This window comes from Bos taurus, chromosome 9 (genome assembly GCF_002263795.3).
Source record: "Bos taurus isolate L1 Dominette 01449 registration number 42190680 breed Hereford chromosome 9, ARS-UCD2.0, whole genome shotgun sequence".
In the NCBI taxonomy this organism is placed as follows: domain Eukaryota; kingdom Metazoa; phylum Chordata; class Mammalia; order Artiodactyla; family Bovidae; genus Bos; species Bos taurus.
In genome coordinates, this window is record NC_037336.1 from 89,408,100 (window position 1) to 89,425,438 (window position 17,339).

Consider the following 17,339-nt stretch of genomic DNA (forward strand, 5'->3'; position numbering starts at 1 on the left):
TGAGAAATATCATGTGAGGTAAAATTTTATTTACCATTTTTTTCCTATATATATAAACAACTTGAGCAATAATAATTAAAACATGAGTAATCCTACTCTCTTTAATATCGTTCAACTAATTTGATCATTTGCCTTGATTGCAAGACTAAAATTTTGAATTGAGGGTCATCTGAAATACTAGTTTTAAGCACTTTGATTTATAAATTATGATTAGTTTTCTTCTCTGTATGCTCAAATAATGGGGTTAAGTAAAAGTAAACAAAACTAAGCTTTCTTAATTTATATGCTCACTGTTTTAAAAAAATGAGCAATACTAGAAGTTTGTTTGAACCCCAACCTTTTGCTGATTATCTGGGGCAAATCTCTCCATCTCTCATCCAACTGGTCCAATTGTAGTTTCATCATTTTCACATCATCTTTGGAGGCCACTGAGAAGAGGGATTCCTTTAGCTGCAATAGGTTGCTATAGATGGAAGCCTGGGACACAACTTCATTTTGCAGCACCTGGGAAAAAAAGAATGGATTACAGATTTCATCCTAACAAGACTGACCAGGAAGGACCACATGACACAGGTAGTTGTTGTCCAAAGGCTTTGTGTTCTTGAAAAATGGAGGTCATTAGGACCAGGCTAAGAAGAGTTTTTATCCCTTGATTTAGAATTGGATCCACTTAACCTCTAATGCAAGGCTTCCCAGGTAGCTCAGGGGTAAAGAATCTATGTGCCAATGCAGGAGACACCAGAGACAAGGGTTCGATCCCCGGGTTGGGAAAAATCCCTTGGAGAAGGATATGGCAACCTACTCCAGCATTCTTGCCTGGAAAATCCCAAGGACAGAGGACTACAGTCCATGGGGCCCCAAAGAATCGGACGTGACTCAGCTACTGAGCACACAGCACAACCTCTAATGCAATGTTAAAAATGCTTCTGAAACCCGAATTAGTTTTCCAACAGTCTGAGTTATATTAAGTTAGGCAAATTTAGAAGCTGTAGAATTTCTTTCAGAATAAAGAAACTGAGTAGGTGAAAAGAATCAAAGAATAACTACTGCTGAGGAGAAACAATGCATATCTAACAGTGACAGAGGTGCAAGTCTAGGAACTGGGAACACGGTGAGTCTCTGGGTTTAGAGATGACATTAGGCCAAAGCAGGGAGCCTAAAGGCTCTTCATTTTATTTTCATACAACAGAACAGGAGGCACTATATGGACAGCTGTAGCGTGGCACACAGATGATGCTCTTTCCGCTTTGTAGGGAGGTCACATGTGCGATAAAAGAAAAATTGCTAAAGGTATCAGAGGAAGGACTGTCTACAGAAGCCAGGAAAGATAATAAAGCAGAATCTGAGTAAGTTGAAGGACACGAGGCCAGGAGGTTGGAACGTACAAGGAAGGTTCAGACTGGGGCAGGGAGCAGCTTAGTTGACACAGTTCCTGTATGTGGGCCTGCAGCCCCTTTTGTAGGTCTTTAACTTGAATAGACCTGTTTTCCATTTAGAGACACGTAAGAATACATTTTGATATGGGCAGATAATTTTATGAACAGGAGCAATGACTTTCCCTCTTAGATTTCCCCACACTCTAATTGTAAGAAGATAAACACCAGATTGTGGATTGTGGGTTACTCAGACAGGACAGTCACCAGAGACTTCTGAACAGGGACTTTTGGAGAGATTAGTGCAGAACTACTGCCTGCATTAATAAACTGAGTTTAATAAACTAGAAAGGCAAGAGAACCAAGAGCATGGGAAACCCTCAAAGTCAAAGTAGGAGAACATCTGACGTTGGGGGAATAGGACCAGAAGCTACAGACGTGCACTGATGGAATTTTTAGAGGAGAAATTACGAAAAGTAAAAGAATCCATTTTCCTCTTAAGTGTTTTATAAAAGGGGAAGGGAGAAAGTTGGGGTGCAAATCTGTTACACAATAAATCTCTTTGTTGAAGCAATTTTGCTTGTTGAATTTTCTGGCACAGATAGCATCACTTAAAGCAAGTTATTAATCTCCAGAAATCAGTAGCATTGTCTGTAGTTTCCATAATACTGAGAGATTCTTTAAAGTTTAAAAAGTTGGCTTCTTAAAAGATGTAATAAGCTAGAATTCTTTGTCTTCCTATTTCCTGTACTTTGGTTATTCACTTTTTGGTGTCTTGCTTGAAAATAATCACTACTGTGACTTCTTTCTACATTGTATTACTTCTCTCTCTCTCTCTTTTTTTTTAAAACTTATCCCAAACTTATACAAATACAAAAGTATAAAGAATATAGCTATTATCCAACTTCAAAAACTATTCACTGAGGGATTTCCCTGGTTAGGACTCTGTGTTTCCATTGCAGGGGGCCTGAGTTTGATCCCTGGCTGGGGAATTAAGATCCCACATGCAGTTCAGTGCAGCCAAAAAAAAATTACTCACTGAGAATCAACTTTGTTTCATCTATGTTTCCACCCACTTCTCCTTCAACTCCCCTGCCAGATAATTTATATTCAAGTGCCAGACATTATGCTACAGGATTTTCTAGTATACTGTGGAAATTGGTCATCACAAAGTTCACCATGACTTTGTCCTTCAGGTCAGGGCTGTTCTTCTCTTCAGGATCACGAAATAAAAACAAGAAGCTAAGTTGGAGACAGGGTTTGGTTCTTGATTTTGTTTTTACAATGCAACCATGACAAACAGCATTTCATTCTCCTCACTCTTCCTTGAACTTGCCTGTATTGACTGAAGTTCACTCTCCACCTTGACTCTGTCTGCAGAAATGTCGGCTTCTGGTGAACTGGCTATAGCTTCACACCGCTCTAACCAAGTCAGAAAGGTCGACAGTTCTTTCTCTAACCTATGGAAAGTGGAGATAAGAAACAAAGTCTTGTGAAATTATCATACTTGAAAACTAAACCTTTCTGAAGTCGGGGAGTTCAGTAACTATGATAAATACCACAGTGTTGGTTGATTTTTTCTGGGTGTGAAAGTCCAAAAACCCCTCCTTTTGTATTTGCGTATGAACTTGCTCATGTGCTTGTATCTGTGCTGTGTGTAAAGACAGACATGCATCCTTTCCACAACTAGGGGACTTCATCTTAGAATGAAGATCGGTGTCGTCCCATGGTAGGCACATGAGTTGAGTAGTTTTACGTGTGGGATGATTGCTTTCATCCCTCAAAGTTCAGAATTTTCCACTAAAGAGTAGCTATTGATACCCTGGCTGCCAACGGGAGAAGGAAGGCTGCTCACCTCTGCCAGCGGGCCAGCAGCTTCTCCAGCTCTGTCTGTCTCTCCTTTGCCCGACCCAGCAAACCCTCAAAGCTCCGTTGCACGGTTGCAGCCTCCTGGATGGAGGCGTCTCTGTTGGATACCTTCCGAGCGCTGGCTGACAGGGCAGCCACCGTGCTGGTCAGCGATTCCAGGGCCTGACAGAGATCCTGACGCAAGGGCGAAAGAGTGCAATAAAGTCCCAGCATCAAGGAAGGAGACCCATATTTTCCCTTGAGACCGGTTATCACCAAACATTTCCCCAATGTCACAATAAACAGTTGTGGTACTAAAAAATGTCTCTGTGTGTGATTTACAGCAAGACAGAGTGACAATTACTTCATAAATGCAGAAGTCAAAGATGAGATTGGAAACTATTCCCCAAATAAGAAATTGTCCCTGTCTGTTGGGATAATTTTAACTTTCCCTTAAGGATTTAGGTAATATGTGAAAATTGTTGTTCATGATACAGCACAAGTATTTAAAAACACTATTCCTGCTTTACTAAGAGGTACATGCAACATGCTGTAATTTTCTTTAAAAATATCTATGGGAAGTTATGACTGACATAGCTGACGTCAAGAATCCATGATAACAACAATTAAGGTAACTGAGAATGTGGCAGATGTGTTATGCACATTACGTACGTTAACTCATTTACTCTTCAGAAGAACCCTAAGAGGTATGCGCTTTCATTAGCCCCATTTTATAGGTCAAAACGTCAAGACAGAGAAAAACAACTTGGTTTAGGAAATCCAAATGGTTAAAAAAAAAAAATGCATTATTCTCTCTGGTACTCCAACTGTTAATTTAGTTATCTATTAAAACAATTCCATCAAATCCGATTTTCCTACTTTTCCTCATTTGGGGGTTATTTCTTAAGAAATTGTATAAGTAACAAAATAATGTACTTCTTACCATAAAAATTCAAATGATATAAATTCCACTTGCCATTCCAGCTGTGTTTTTGTCAACTGTTTGTTATTACTGCATCCCCTTCTCTGCGTTTACATATATGTTTTCATGCATGCACACATGATAAGGACTGTATGTATACATAAATGTGCTACACATATATACACACATATATATATTTGTTGGACATGAATTTGAGCAAAGTCTGGGAGACAGTGAAGGACAGAAGAGCCTGGGGTGCTGCAGTCCATGAGGTCACAAAGAGTCAGACGTACTTAGCGACTGAACAACAGCAGCATATTTTTTGTGTTAACGAGCACGCTTCTTGCGAATATTTCTTTGCCATGTCCCCTTGCTTTGCTCCGTCCTCTAAATTCTGCCAGAAGCATCTGTTGCTTTGCGACATATCTCACAGTGGGGGGATTCCCCGGTGGCTCAGACCATAAAGAATGCCTGCAATGCAGGAGACCTGGGTTTGATCCCTGGGTCGGGAAGATTCCCCTGGAGAAGGAAATGGCAACCCACTCCAGTATTCTTGCCTGGGAAATCCCATGAATGGAGGAGCCTGGGAGGCTATAGCCCATGGGGTTGCAAAGAGTCAGACATGACTGAGCGACTTCACATTCACAGTGATTACCAGTTCAGGGACCAGACCAAAAAAGCTAGCCATTGAGGAAAAGATCAGTGAGTACATAGTCTTTGCACATCTGAGTGTATTGGGTTAAAATCTGAAATCTGCTATGCAAATATATGCATATTTTTCTGTACATTTCATTTTTTATAATGTTGGCAAGAGGTAAGAGGATTTATTAAAGCTATAAATCTGAAAAAGCTACATGTTTTAATTATGAGAAAAATATATCTTAAATGACTACTTTTTAACAAACATTTTTAATGAAAACTTATTTGTATAGTTATATTTCTTGTAGTATATGAAGTGAATATATTTGATCATATTATTTCTCAAGTAATATACAGTTTTTTTTCAAATTTAACTGTCATAGAAATATTTACTGTTTTCTTTTCAAACAGGAATCATCACATTTCTGAGCAGACAAATAAGAAGAAATGTTGAAACATGCTATTACCATATGTTCTTGGAGAACTTTGTATGTTTCTGTAGCTGAAGAACATATTTTAACTGGATCAGCAAGTTTATCTTCAAATTCAGACACAGACTGCTGGATCTAAAACATTGGTAAAATATGAAAATATGGTGGGGAAGACATACTTCAAGGCAGAAAAGGTTGCTGGGGAAACAGCATGCTTATCTTTTGGGGATAAATTTCAATGTGATGATAAAATAAATTAAAAAAAAACAACCCAAATCAATGTATCCCACTATTTGAAAGAAATCTAATTAAGCCATAAGATCTTTCTGAACACAATATATAATGACATTTTTATATTCTCCCCAAAAAGGTTACATACAAATTATACACTCAAGCATCACTGACAACTTGGTAAGGAACTGGCAAATTGTGTCTTTTTCCCTCATTCCATTATTTCTGGGTGATTTATAAAATGCAATGTGAAATAGGTAACTTTAGCATGCATGGGCCAATTCTTACCTTTTTAAGATTCTCTTCAAACTTCTGCTGCTGAGATAAATGTCCCAGGATTATTCCTTGCAGACTCTGTGCATGCTCTCGGAGCTCTTCCCAGTATCTTCTTATTTGTGTTAACTTGGCTTTGATGCGAGCAGATTCTCCAGTGGTAACAAACTGAGCAAAAGACTGAGCTTCTTCTTCTAGTCCTGTAATGCTGCTGATCTCACTTTCTATTTCCTTAATCATGACCTAATATTTAAAACAAGAAAAATGACAAGGTAGGCTGAGCAAGCTTGCCTTCCTGAAATGATACAATCATCTGCAGAGAGAAAATCAGCAGAATTTTCCTTAACTGGCATTGCAACATATTTGTGCCATTGTAGAGCAGCTACAAACACACACCATGGGTTCCCTGACCTAGTTTGGAAAGGATAGGCAGACAAAGTCGGAAAGACACACGCTGACAGTGGGCGCGCTCTCTGGCTGGAGAGTAAGGAGAAACACCCACCCTGATTGAAGTGAAAGCAGCAGGAATGTGTCCCAGGAACTCTTACTGTCTGTTTGAAGATTCAGAAAGTTCTTTTCTTATTCTGTGAGTTGAGAATTTTGACCAATTGGCCTGGGAAGCAGTATGTTCCCAAACTCATAGGAATGCTAACATTGACATACATTTAATTTTCCTAGAATGTAGTTTAGTTTTTCATATTTTACCAAGCTAAAAAATTTTTCTGCTTCTGCTTCAACCCAGTCTTTTAAAGTTTATCAACTAATCTTTATGCCAATAATGTCCAAATTCGGAATATATTAGGGTCACCTGGCCCCATCCTCAGGGACTCAGACTCACTGGGTCTAAGGTGAGGCCCACTTTGCAGCTGTACAACTTCTGGGGTGATACACTGCTGCTGACCCAGGGAATCCACTCTGGGAATCACTGCTTTATTCACTAGCTAGGGACTTGACAGTCAAGAACCTACAGACTATGATTTCTGTTTGGGGCAGGAGGACATTTTATCTATTAGCCAATACAGAAAGAGTACTGAGAATTGCGAAAGAACTCAGTGTGTGTATGTGTGTGTGTGTGTTGGGGACAGAAGTTTCTTATAAACATAGATGTTTACTTATGTATAAGAGAAAAACTATTTCTCTGAGAAAAAATCCAAATAATTCAATCAAAATAAAGCCAAATAATTTGACAAGTTTCAACCCAAATAATTTAAATAGAAAATACTGTTATCCCAGAAAAATATATGACTTCTGTCCAGGTGAAGCAACAGAGTAAGAATAACTTCTGTCTAGAGAAGACAGTCAGAAATAACTGGCATCAGATTAGTGCCAGGGATACATCATTTATTTGTTTGTATTTTTATGTTTGTGACTAAAGTGATATAGCTAATGGACGCTTGTTGTTTGAGCATTGATACAATCTTTGTTTTGCTGTCTTTTAAGATGATTTTTCTGGAAAAGTTACTCAAAAATTCAACAAATATACTTTGAATTTTTTATGTGCTAATAGTTGTAGTAGGCTCTTCCAACACCTTAGTGAAATAATCTTAGTAAAGATCAAAATTTTTGGTTTTCAGCATAACACATGCCATTAACAAATTCATAGATGCTAACTATATAATAATGCTGCTGGGTTGTGGCAGAAAAAATTCCAGTCCAAGAAGAGAAGATGGAAGATGAACCCACTGAATGTTCTTATAATTTTAGAGTTATCAATTAGGAATGAATAAGAAATTAGTCAATCTGGAACAGCATGTAATAAAGAACAAAAATGAGATTATAGGTATCTTCATGGTAACATGCAAATGCATTATTAATTTTAATCCTAAAACTGTTTTAAAGTGAAAATACTATGACAGGTGTTAACATATTTTGAATATTTCCTATAAGCCAGTCTTCTGTTTGGAAATAGAGCATGAACTTACGATTCCACTGTACAATGAATTCAACTCTATCTTTGCTTATTTCTAGCAAATATATTTTTTCCTGTTATTCGTATTCATTTTTAGATAGTTTTCAAAGTGCCATATCAGAATATTAAAATGTATTTCTAGCTTGATAGCATGGCAATCCACAAATGAATGCTTATACACTTTAAAATACATGATTATTTTGTTTCTTAAAGAGTAACAATGTGATACTTTTGATTACTGATGTATTTCAGAAGTTGTGGAATTAAGGTTTCAAAAATAGAAAAGTGAATTTAGAGAAAGGATAAACTAGTTAAAAGGGTTTATGTCAAAGTTTTTTGAAAGAAAAATTTTGAGATGAAACTATTTAAATGGACTATTGTTTGTTTTCTTAGAATTTAGTGGAAATGATTAAATGGCATCTTTACAAACAGTTTTAAAAATTAAACATATTTCTTGGATATTCTTTAATGGCTGGGTATCTGTTTTTCCTGGTGTATCACGCAGGACATAAGCTAGACTGCAGACACCAAACTCCATATGCCCTTGACTGCAGAAGGTGTTTGACAGGCAGTCTGTCCAGCATGTAATCTTAGCTAAACCATATTGCACCTCCCACCATGCACATGGCAATGACTTCTTCTGAGTCATAATGTGAAACGTTCCCTCACCTTGTTATTCATTTTACTATATTTAATCGAATGAAATGGCAGAGGGTTTTCCCATTCCAAAAAAATGAGCTGAGACAGAAAAAGAAGTGGCTGGAGTTTGAAAATGTGTTGTGTAAAAATAGCACAAAAGAAAGAGAAATGAACACTCAGAATTCATTTCTTTCAGCTCTTTTTTTTTTTTTTTTGGTACGCTATTTGAATGAAGTGGATGATGATAGCTTATACACGTGGTTATCTGAGAACTGTGGGACAGCATTCAGATCATCTTGGTCCATGCCCCCAAAGGCGTCATAAATGCCAGCGTTAAAGCAATGGAATCTGATTGCTTCACCTAAAGAAAGCAATTTCTTGAACCCTTCTTTGTGGTTGGTGAGGGTAAATGCTACCAATACTTAAGCTAGACATTTAGACTTGTTCTTACGTAGTAAGGTTGTAGATGATGAATATATTTCATGGCATATAAACCTATCAACAGGGGACTCTAATGGCGCTAATTCAAAATCAAGGAAAAGAATAATGTAACCATAAAAACATTTTAATGATATTGCACACAAGAATGACTTTGAATGCATAAGTCAGTCAGTATTAATACATAATTCCATCTATTAAGCATTGCCCAGTATCAGTCAAGACCTCTTAGCTCAGCATTTTGTGTAAATTTAATTTTAATAGAGTCACATAGCAATGAAAGATTTGTCCTGGGGTCAGATAGCATTTGACGAAACATAAGAAAGGTGCTCTGAAAAGCTAGAGATGGATTATAAATGTAACTTGTGAGCAGGTCACCTTAATTTGGTTGATTTGTGTATCCATGGCAGATGATGACGTCTCCAAGGCATTGAGTTCTTTTTCTTTCTCAGTTATCCAGACGGACAGGGTCTCAAAGTTAGTGCCAAAATGATCCCACTTGTTTTTCACCATTTCCATGGTTTTAATACTAAAATTAACCAGATTAAGTAAATAAAATGCAGTATTTTAATAGAGAAAAATACATCTCCCTTCAAATCACCAAGTGAAAGGATAGTGAAGACATCTGTGACCCCATCGAAGCTGAAACTATTATAACAGGGGAAAAAAATGCACCTTTGATGTGAATTAGTCAGTCCTCAAGTCTTCCTGTCTCCTCTGAGAATGAGGTAGCACTACTCTGTATTACGAACGGAACTGTGCTTTGAAGAAAATACTGCTGGGTTCAAACGGTTTGAATCCAGGTATAATCTAGTTAAACACTGCATGTGACAAGCAGTTGCCAAGGCTTATGTTAGTAAACTGCCCGCCTTGATTACAGAGCACGTAACGTTTTTAACAGTCCCACTTTTGTCAATACGGTCCTTTTGCTCTTAGAGGAGAGATGTTTAGTGATGCTTTATACTCAAAGATCTTTCTAAAATACATCTCTATGAATCAAGATAGAGCTTGTAGTCTGAATCTCATGCTGTCATGCAGGAACTGTTTCTATTATTAGAGTGAAGCCTGCAATCTACTATCTATCACAATTTCAGCTATTCTTAGAGTCTGGATGATCTTGATTCCAAAAGACTTTATAAATTCTTGTACATGAGCACCCTAACTGCTTTTAGACAACTTGGGCTTTATTTGTAATAAATCTAGTGAATAAAATTCCAGCTATAGGTTCCCAGTTTATATTAATTATGTATATATAACCATGTGGTAATTATACATATCTAAGCAAGAGATTATGGCTTTCAGTTTAGAAAAAGACTAGAATAAGAGGATATCATTCAACTATTAAGTCCTTGGGTTAAAAAAAAGAATTTCCCTGTTTACCAAAAGGCACTTGAAGACATCAGGAAAATACAATGGCATCAGTGATTGTCAAATTCAATAATATTGCAATCTCAAATGTATACCCTGGATATACCTATGTTCTCATCAGCACAGGTAATGCAAGTTATATATATTGCAACTTTTTAATGAAATACAGATTCAAAAGGATATTTCTAATATAGATAGATGTAGCTTCCTTTCTAATAAACTGTTTTACTATTTCTACCCAATAGATAATATTTAAAGTTTTAAGTCACAATTTGTTTTAAGTAAATTATTTAACAAACTTTAAAGTTTAGATAAATGTAAAATATTAAGATATTCATAGTATTAAAAACAAATTTTGCATTTTAAAGCCCATCTTAGAAATTATGCCCTATACCTTAAAAACAATATGTGTTGGTGATATGCCACTAAATAACCTTTCAAGTAGAACTGTTAAGCCATATTATTTTGGTTATTGGCCATATGTTTATCCCCTCCAAATTTGTGTGTGTGTCTGTTTTGTACATAACAGGATACCACAGGCCAAACTATAATTTCTTTTAGATATTTAAACATTAAATCTTTAAAAATAAAATATATTTTTGAAGTTAATTTTTGGAAATCGCATACAATCAGTGACAATTTGAATATTGAGGCACTGTAAGTAAACTCTGTGAGCTTCTTGGAGTTGGAGATGCTTGGTCTATGTGTTTAGACCTAGAATCTATACAACCAAAAATCTACCCTTCCCTCTAACTTGTGAGAGCAGAATAACACAGTAAAAAAAATTATTTTAAATATTGGTTCTTTTTTGAGATTCTCCTTTCCAGTGTATGAAGGCCACTTGAATTTTATAGATATGGCTTTCTCATGAACAGAATCAGTTTACAATGCAAAAACCACGTCCCTCACTTATAGATGCTGGATTCTCTATTGCCGATGCTTTCTTTTGAACTGCAAGTTGCTTCCTCAAAACATGCTGAAATACACAAACACTTTGATTTTAAAATAATGTTTTGAATACAATATACAGGAAAGAGCGTTATGAAACAATCTCAGAGAAGAAAGTCTAGGACTTGTCAAGCACATACTCTTCTTCAAGGGTGTCTTCTAATTTTTTAACTTGCTCCTTGATTGACTTGGCCTGCTGCTGAAGCAGCTGCTTATTCTTGGGCCCAAGTGGGATCTCTGAAGCTTCCTTCACAAGATTCTCAGCCTGGACTGCAATACCTTCTGTTCGTTTAGAAAACTCCTAAAAAAAGATATTATAATTGTAAAGGCAGCCTCTTCTATTAAACTCTGCCCTCAAATAAACTGAACATACAGTCTCACCAGAATAGATGGAGAGATGAATAGATAGATTCAAACATGTATGAATAATGGCATATGATACTTTCAGCAATAAAACAGACATTTTCATTATGGCCAAAATAGACATTTTGTTAAATTATTTTCTTTTTATATAAGTGAAACCACAACCAGACCTTCATAGTTAGAGAACGACTTTCATATTTATCCAACAATTCCCCAAAAAACGTTGACTCAATGGTCACCTGGTTTGTGTTTACTGTTTAAAATTCTTAGCTGCATGATAATAATTAACTTGTGCATGCCTATATCAGCTTATTGCAGGCTAGTTAGGCCATGGTCAACAGTGACTGGAGAAGGCAATGGCAACCCACTCCAGTACTCTTGCCTGGAAAATCCCATGGGCGGAGGAGCCTGGTGGGCTGCAGTCCATGGGGTCGCTAAGAGTCAGACATGACTTAGCGACTTTACTTTCACTTTTCACTTTCATGCATTGGAGAAGGAAATGGCAACCCACTCCAGTGTTCTTGCCTGGACAATCCCAGGGATGGGGGAGCCTGGTGGGCTGATGTCTATGGGGTCGCACAGAGTTGGACACAACTGAAGCGACTTAGCAGCAGCAGCAGCAGCAGCAGCAACAGTGATTGCTTTTTTTTTTTTTTCAGTCATAAAGATAACAGACCTCTAGACCACTGCCTATAAGTACTTGTTTGTTTAACTGAAGAATATTTTGGTCATTACAGAGTATCATTGATCTTTAAAGAAACATTTTGTTAACTAGCTTTCTGAAAAGAGCTATAAACTGATCTTGATGCTGTTAAATCTTATCTACCATATATCCACATACTACACAAGGGAAAGAAGAAAAATTTTGAACCAGTCAAACCTGAACTAGGATTCTGGATTTGCTAATTACTAGTTGTTTGACTTTGACAAATTATTTTTCAGGCTCTTTTATATAAAATGCAGATAGTAAACTGTTCTCACTAAGGTCACTGTTAGCATTTCACTAGCAACTTCATTTTTAAGTACCTGGCACTCTGACAGGCACCTATTATCATTTTTTTAATGTCCATCACATAAAATTGAGGACAAAACCATTTATGAAGTTCACACACTGATTTTCAGTAATAGTGAACCGCCTTAATTCAAAAATTAACTTAATATATTTGAGGTATCAGTAAATTTTAGTTGTCTCAATTTTGCCAGGTAAATGTATTGAATACTGAATTAGGAAAGGTAATCCCAGAGACAATTTTGAGTAACTTAGCATCTCATTTCTTCTCCTGGATTATATCAGAGAAGGTTTACATTTTGATCATAAACTCCTCTCTCTTAAATAGGTAATGTAAATGATTTTGTAAAATAAAACTTATGATAGCTGCCTTTTCTTACATAGCATCTCTCAGAATTATTACAAAATGCAATATATGATAGTTACTACATAATACTATTGCATCTTCATGTTTGAAAGATTTAACGTCCTCATAGAAATTATCAACATTACTTCAGAGAAGTACCCTGCAATTTGAAAGAATAAAAGATCAGTAAGTACAGCTTCCTTATGACAGAGAGATTTATAATATCCTAAAATACAGTATGTACTATCACAACATTAAATTCTGTGGTTATAAGCATTTATTAAATTATTAAATGCTATCACTATATGTGAACTCAGAGTCATTGCAGATTCAACTGTGAAACTGTGAATAACAGCAGAACCCCATGAATAAAATCAGAAGTGTAAAATAGTGTTTTTTCCTCCTGGTGTTTTTCAGAACCCAGAAAAAAATGGAGAAGGCAGAGTTATGTTTGAAAATGCTTATATACATTCCAAAGAATTGATGCTTTCAACTTGTGGTGCTGAAGACTTTTGAGAGTCCCTTGGACTGCAAGGAGATCAAACCAGTCAATCTTAAAGGAAATCAACTCTGAATATTCATTGGAAGGACTGATGCTGAAGCTGAAGCTTGAATATTTTGGCCACCTGATGCAAAGAGCTAATTCATTGGAAAAGACCATGATGTTGGGAAAGATTGAAGGCAAAAGGAGAAGAGAGTGGCAAAGGATGAGATGGTTAGACAACATCATGAACTCAGTAGACATAAATTTGAGCAAATTCTGGGAGACAGTAAAAGACAGAGGAGACTGGCATGCTGCAGTCCATGGGGTTTCAAAGAGTCAGATAGGACTTAGCAACTGAACAACAACAAAAATACACATTCAATCTAAGAGCATTCTGTGGGAGCTACACATGGGGAAAGCACAGTGCAGAGGAATCCGGAGCACAGAAGGATGCTGATAAAAACCAAGTTAAATAAAACTAGAATACTCTCATAAGGCTTTATCTCTAAATCCCAAGAAGACATGAGTGGTGGCAGGAAGCAGCAGGAGAGAATGGATTCTGACATCAGCTAGGTCTTCAGCCATATAACTCCTAGGTGTTTGAGCCACAAAACTCTGAATTCCCATTTCCTCATCAGTAAAACCTTGTTATGAAGACTAAACACGACATTGCTATAAACACGTGGCAGACAGAAAACCCTCAAGTTCCTCAGTATAGCCACTCAAGGATTACAACAGGTATGAAAGCTGTATTAACAAGTAAACAAAGAAACAGAGAACAATTATTCCAGCTGTCATATGCGTGTGCAGCAGCATATAGAAACAACCAGTAAAGTAGATCAGTTTTAATGAAAATATGATAGTTATATATGAGGTTATGGGCTCTAGACTCAGAGCTCTTGAGCTTGAATCCCAGCCTCACCAATTAGTAATTCCAAGATCTAGGATAAATTCAGTAACAATTTTGTACCCTGTATCTTCTCATTTATACAATGTGATTAATAATGGTACCTATCTCTAAGGACTGTTTTGGTGATTAAAGAAAATGATAGCCATCAACTAATTAGATCAGCAAATAGTAAATGTGACTTGTTCATCTTCTTCTACTAACAGCTAACCCAATTTCCTGTCTTGCTACCATTATCTCTGTCAGGCTTAGAACCTTGGGTATCATCCTCTCTTCTTTCGCTCTGTTCCTTTTATATCTGTCCTTATATATCCATTGCCATCCCCATTACCCTAATTCACGTTCCTATTCATGTACACAAGCAATGAATGACTTTATAATTAGAACCCATGACTGCAGACTTATACCCTTTCAAAGTTCTACACCAGATTAAAAACTCATCTCCCTAAAGTACAGCTCTTCTGGTCATGTGACTCTTACAAAACTTTAAGGGTAGAGAGTAATGCTAGAGACCTTCAATAATCTTTGTGATGCAGTGCAAATTTCCTTTAAAACTTCACTTCTCTGTTTGTACTTTACAACAGCGAATTCCCATTTCTCACTCTTTAATACTTTATGGTGTTTCCTGTTACAGGAATGCTGGTTTTCTGCCCCAAACTCTGCTTTTCTGTATCTTCTCTGCCCCTCAAAGTTCAGTTAAAAATATCACTGCCTTCAGAAAGAGGTTTTAGAACTTTCTCCATCTACTAGGAAACTAATAATTTTCCACTTTAATGAAAACTTTCTCTTACATCTTGATGTTTAAATCTTATTTATGTTTTCATTCCCCAGAGTGACTTGACCAATGTATTGAAGAGTGAACCACAAAGAATAAGAATTGACTAAATGAATAATTACAATAATTAATGACATGATGAAGCAGAAACAGCTTTTCATGGGAATTAAGGGTACCAAAGGACTATATGGTCTTGCCAATATACCTTTGTCTGTTCCAATTCTGAAGATAAGCTTTCCAAACTGCTAAAACTCAAGAAGCGCTCATGGCTGGAACCTGTTTGAAAAAGGTATCTGACCACTGTCTCTTTGTTTGTTTCAAATCTCTCCCATTTTCTTAATGTGACCTGAATTTGAAAAAATAACAATATATCATGTTATGAATTATCAGAATGCCTCACAAAATACAGTCACATTTTCATTCATTTGTTAGACTGTGAACTTCCAGTTAACTCTCAGTTCCACTGTCAAACGACTACACTGACTAAAGATCATCCTTACATCTTCTATAAGAATTTCCCTTCTTGAGTCTCAGTTCACCTACAAAAAGGATATGTGGCCCAGGACTCGAAATTTTCTATCTGCTACAAAGCCCTATGAATCCAAGGATATTACTTAATGTAGGTATGGGACAAAGGAAAGAAACTCTTCAATGTGTCTCAAGAAAATAAAGGATAAAGGGAAGACAGAAGAGAGAAGGGAGAGACAGAAGGAAGGAGGGAGAAAGAAGAGACACGGAAATAGTAGTGGGCAGTCAATAGGTGGAAGTAAAAATCCAAGAACACATTAACTTGTATGTGTTAAGGGCACAACAAATCATAAAGATGTGACTGTTGGACTGTCCAGAAAAGTGAAATTATCCAGCAACAAATTTCTGGATTCAGACAAGAGTGGATTCAAACCCTAGCTTTATTATCGATTTTCAGGGAAGAGCCTCAAATTCTCTATTTTTAAGCATCCACTCTTGAAAAATGTGTTAATTACAGTACCCATCTCACAAAGCTGATGCTATGATTAAAAGAGATCACTCATGGAAGTGTTTAACAGAACGTTGGCACATCAGAGGCAGGTAAAATAAATGTTTGCTCCCGCTAGTAGGAGAGGTAACTTATGACCCGGAAGTTAATGCAGCCTATAATGTAACTTCCGGTCTCCTACCTGGATGCGGCGCTCCTGTTTCTCCCGACTGTGCTCCACACTGTCCAGGGTGCTCTCCAGCTTCTGCAGCTCCTCTTGGACTCGCCCAGGCAGCCCACCTTCTCCCTTCTGAGCCTGCGTGATCTGTTGTTGCACGTCCTTCTTCTTTGCATTGATTCTCTTTGTCTTTTGCTGGAACCATTTGTTCAACAGATGGATAGAAATGTTAACTCTCTTAAGCAACTAAGTAGGGACATAAACACCCACGCTATAATGGAGGTACAGAAAGGTAAAATCTCCTGAGCAGGAACCTAAACTGCATTTTAAACGTAAGATGGATAGTTAAGATGGTAATGAAGGCTCTGTGATAGTCAAAGATGGGCATTATTTATAAATATTTTATATTTTTTAATGGGAAACAACATAATTAATTTGGCCTGAGTGTTTTGTGTGCAGATTTAGATAACATGTAATATTTCGTGCAATACCCCAGATGGAATCTGGCAAAACTATTCATTTGACATAATTCTCCTTGAAGAACTATATTCTGCCTAAAAACACAAAGCCCCAATTCCAATTTTTAAAAATCAATCATGTTCTACAAATGCTAATATGAAGAGATTTAAGCCCAAGGTATATTCAGTATTATTAATATGCTAAGATATCTGAGGAAAGATGTGTTTTAAAATAAATATTTTATTGAGGTATGATGTACAAAAATGGTACACAGATCTCAAAATACAACTTTGAATTTTCACAGAGTAAACACACCATATAACCAAGCAGTTGGTTCAAGAAATGAAGAGTTTTAATATTAACATATTACTGTGAATATCTATAATTTCATATTTCTCTGATTTAAAGTAAACTGAAACCCAAACAACACTTTCACCAGAGATTGAGAACAATATGGCACTAAGCACTTTTTTGAAGTCTAAAGGCTGCTCTTTTACAGCTACTTCAATGCAACTTCCATTTCGATATATTGTTACATAGACAACTACTTAACATTTTCCTATACATTAAGTTAGCTAAAATTCTGCCATTAGATTAATTTGAATCATACTTTCACTTCTGTTGAATTTGACAAGTAAAGCTGATTAAAATTGTTAAATATCAATACATGTACCAGAGCTTCTTTAGCTTCAGTTTTAATCCTTTGTGGGAGCACACTCTTTAGAAAGGACTGGTACTTCATGTTAGTTATAATTTCCCAAAGCAGGATGTATTCAAAGTTGTAAACTGAAGATCAAAGATTGTAACATAATAAATAGTCATCTCAAATATGAGACAGTTTGTT

At 36.5% G+C, this 17,339-nt stretch overlaps 1 protein-coding gene across 19 annotated transcripts in view; it reads right to left on the minus strand.

The window, feature by feature from the left end:
• The window catches only part of SYNE1 (spectrin repeat containing nuclear envelope protein 1), a 503,306-nt gene that overhangs the window by 292,700 nt on the left and 193,267 nt on the right, over positions 1–17,339 (minus strand). For all 19 annotated transcript variants that reach the window (XM_024997066.2, XM_024997067.2, XM_059889951.1 and 16 more), the window contains 9 exons: positions 16,061–16,231; positions 15,109–15,249; positions 11,160–11,320; positions 9,082–9,232; positions 5,733–5,960; positions 5,250–5,348; positions 3,229–3,416; positions 2,710–2,833; positions 338–504 (listed from right to left, as the gene is read on the minus strand). In XM_024997066.2, the coding sequence (XP_024852834.1) occupies positions 338–504; positions 2,710–2,833; positions 3,229–3,416; positions 5,250–5,348; positions 5,733–5,960; positions 9,082–9,232; positions 11,160–11,320; positions 15,109–15,249; positions 16,061–16,231 (1,430 nt within the window). The remainder of the gene's footprint in view (positions 1–337; positions 505–2,709; positions 2,834–3,228; positions 3,417–5,249; positions 5,349–5,732; positions 5,961–9,081; positions 9,233–11,159; positions 11,321–15,108; positions 15,250–16,060; positions 16,232–17,339) is intronic.